We start from the raw sequence: 2,572 nt of genomic DNA, 5'->3' as shown, positions 1-2,572 counted from the left end.
TGTCCAATCCACGGAAGACATATGAATGCAGCCCATTGTACAATCATAAAATTAAAACATGAGGATTTTCCCCCATTTTTGTGTGTATGAGGGAGTAATTCCATTGCCCAGTCTAAGCATCAACTTTGTAGACAGTAATGTATGTCACCTGCCAAAAGGCTAGACACCACTTAGGCAAACATAGAGTATTCAGCTCACTGCATGCATGCATGCAGACATTATGTAATAAGTAGTGAATCTTGAATAGTTGAGCTAGCCAAAACAAAAGTAAGTTCAACATAATACCATAGAAGACCCTATTGCTAAAGACACCACACACTTTGCTTACAGAATACAAGAGAAACCAGTCTAACCTGCAAACTTCTCCCCCAGCTAACTTCCAAAGTGCTGGAAGGTGCTATGCAGGTCGCTAGGGCAAAAAGATATCAATGGTTTTACTAGCAATGAATTCTGAATACAACAATATCAACCCACAAGGCAAGATGTGCTGCACACTGGAAAAAGTGGCACAAAGATTATGGGGGTATACAACTGTTTTTGGACTGGATTTGAGACCTGTGGCACAAGAGGAAATCCATGTCTGGTATTGGTCAAAAGACCATGGCTGGGGCTGGAGAGATGGCTCAGAGGTTAAGAGCACTTACTGCTCTTTCAGAGGTCCTGGGTTTGGTTCTCAGAAGCCACTTGTTGGTTAACAACCATCAGAAACTCCAGTTCCAGGTCATTGGGATTCTACGTCCTCTTCTGGCTTTCACAGGCACCAAGCATGCACCTAGTGTACTTATATACATGCAGGGAAAACATGCATACACATAAAATAAAAAGAAATAAAGTTTTTTTGTTGTTTTTTCTTTTTTGGGGGGTCTTTTTGAGAAAGGGTCTTCCTGTAGCCCCAGCTGTCCTGGAACTCACTATGTAGACCAGGCTGGCCTTGAACTCACGGAGATCTGCCTGCCTCTGCCTCCCAAGTGCTGGGATTAAAGGCGTATGCCACCACGCCCGGCTTGAGCTTATTATTTTAAGAGGTCTACACCCTTCTTCTTAGGGACTAATGAGGGGTCAACTCCCATATAGTATTCCTAAACTTAGCCTCAGCATTTGTGCAGTGGTTTAGACAGTATCTAAGTAGGCCTCTTCATCTAATAAGCCAACGTAGAAATTAGAGAAAGAAGTGGACCCGGTTTACAGAGTACCATTTTGTCATAGTCTTCAATTGAGGCCAGACATGGCACTGTGGCCTAGAACTGGAGTCTTGTAGAAGAGAGATGACTCATGCCCAGCATAGGAAGAGCTGGTTGCCAGGCTTGAGACTAATCTAAGACTGTGTAGAGGAAGAAGAGAAAAGGCCTCCACCATCTGTCTCCTGAGTCAGTTAACAAGTATGCCGCATGTGCCCCAGGCCTTGCCCGCCAGGAATGACTTAGGGCTGGGTTCTTGGATCACTTTGACAAGGCTGGCTCTTCTCAGACCTGTTAAAACCATTACATGTTAGCTCAGCATGGAATTAAGAGTGTCCCAGGTGGAGGAATGTATAAGCCTTGTACTACTATCTGTCTAGATGTACTCTTCTCCACACCTACACACTCAAAAACTCAGCAAGCATGGTCTCTCCCAACTCAGCCCCTTCTCCATCTGGGATCCCCTGTAGATGTTCTGAGTGCACTTACCATCAAGGGAGCAGAGACAGCAGACAAATGACTATTGCTTGTCCAAGATTAGAAAGGTATTAGGAAGCTTTTGCTTTTGTGAGTCCCAAACCGATGAAGAAAATGGAAAACTATTCACAACCACAGTCATAGACCCCCTTGTGTGCTATGTATTTCTCTGGCTGAAACCAGCACTCACCCAAAATGGTTTTCACCACTAGGGCAAATGAGATTGGATGGATAGAGGCAATCCTCCCGTTAGAGAAGCAACTCAAGGCATTTCCCCTTTGGTAGAGTTGTATGGCCTTTCTGTACAAAGGGAAAGCCAGCCACAGCAGTAGTGTGAGAAAATATATCTATACCAGTGAGTATTCTAAAACCTGGAGTCCTCCTAAGGAATCAGTTTCCCGAAAAATTCAAGACTTCCCTAGGCTTTCTGTTTTAGTGAGGCCAACTACAAAATTAAATGTTCAAACTAAGGAGCCATTCCAACATTCTCTCTCTCCCAAGTAATTTCATTTTCATTCCAATATCCTTATTGTGTTCTGCTTTCTCCATCAGGGACCCCTGGAGGTAGCCCAAGTGTTCTTGGCTGAAATTCCAGCTGATCCAAAGTTCTATCGACATCACAATAAGCTGAGGTTATGCTTTAAGGAATTCATAATGCGGTAAGAAGGGAAGTAGTAGGAATCTGAGCACAGCGATGTGGGGGAATGTCTCGGTGGTGGAGTGTTCGCCTAACATGGATAAGACCCTGGGTTCCATGCCCAGCACAACAAAAAAAGTAAAAATAAAAAGTATCTCAGGTACCACTCAGAGCTAGTAGATCAGAACTCTGGGGTGGAGCCCCCCAATGTGTGGTTTAACAAGCCTGCCAGCTGCCCCTGATGCACACTGAAGTTTAAGAACTGAAACAGTAGGGCAAT

At 44.2% G+C, this 2,572-nt stretch overlaps 1 protein-coding gene across 1 annotated transcript in view; it reads left to right on the top strand.

Annotated features, from left to right (window-relative positions):
- Dock8 (dedicator of cytokinesis 8) overlaps window positions 1-2,572 on the top strand; it is a gene marked incomplete at its 5' end in the record, with an annotated part of 99,460 nt that overhangs the window by 87,382 nt on the left and 9,506 nt on the right. The window contains one exon of the mRNA XM_029554094.1: window positions 2,208-2,314. Coding sequence (XP_029409954.1) covers window positions 2,208-2,314 — 107 coding nt within the window. The remainder of the gene's footprint in view (window positions 1-2,207; window positions 2,315-2,572) is intronic.

This window comes from Nannospalax galili, unplaced genomic scaffold, assembly GCF_000622305.1.
Source record: "Nannospalax galili isolate Female #2095 unplaced genomic scaffold, S.galili_v1.0 scaffold2610, whole genome shotgun sequence".
Classification (NCBI taxonomy): domain Eukaryota; kingdom Metazoa; phylum Chordata; class Mammalia; order Rodentia; family Spalacidae; genus Nannospalax; species Nannospalax galili.
The sequence above is the reverse complement of the archived record's forward strand: the minus strand, read 5'-3'. Positions and strand labels throughout refer to the sequence as shown.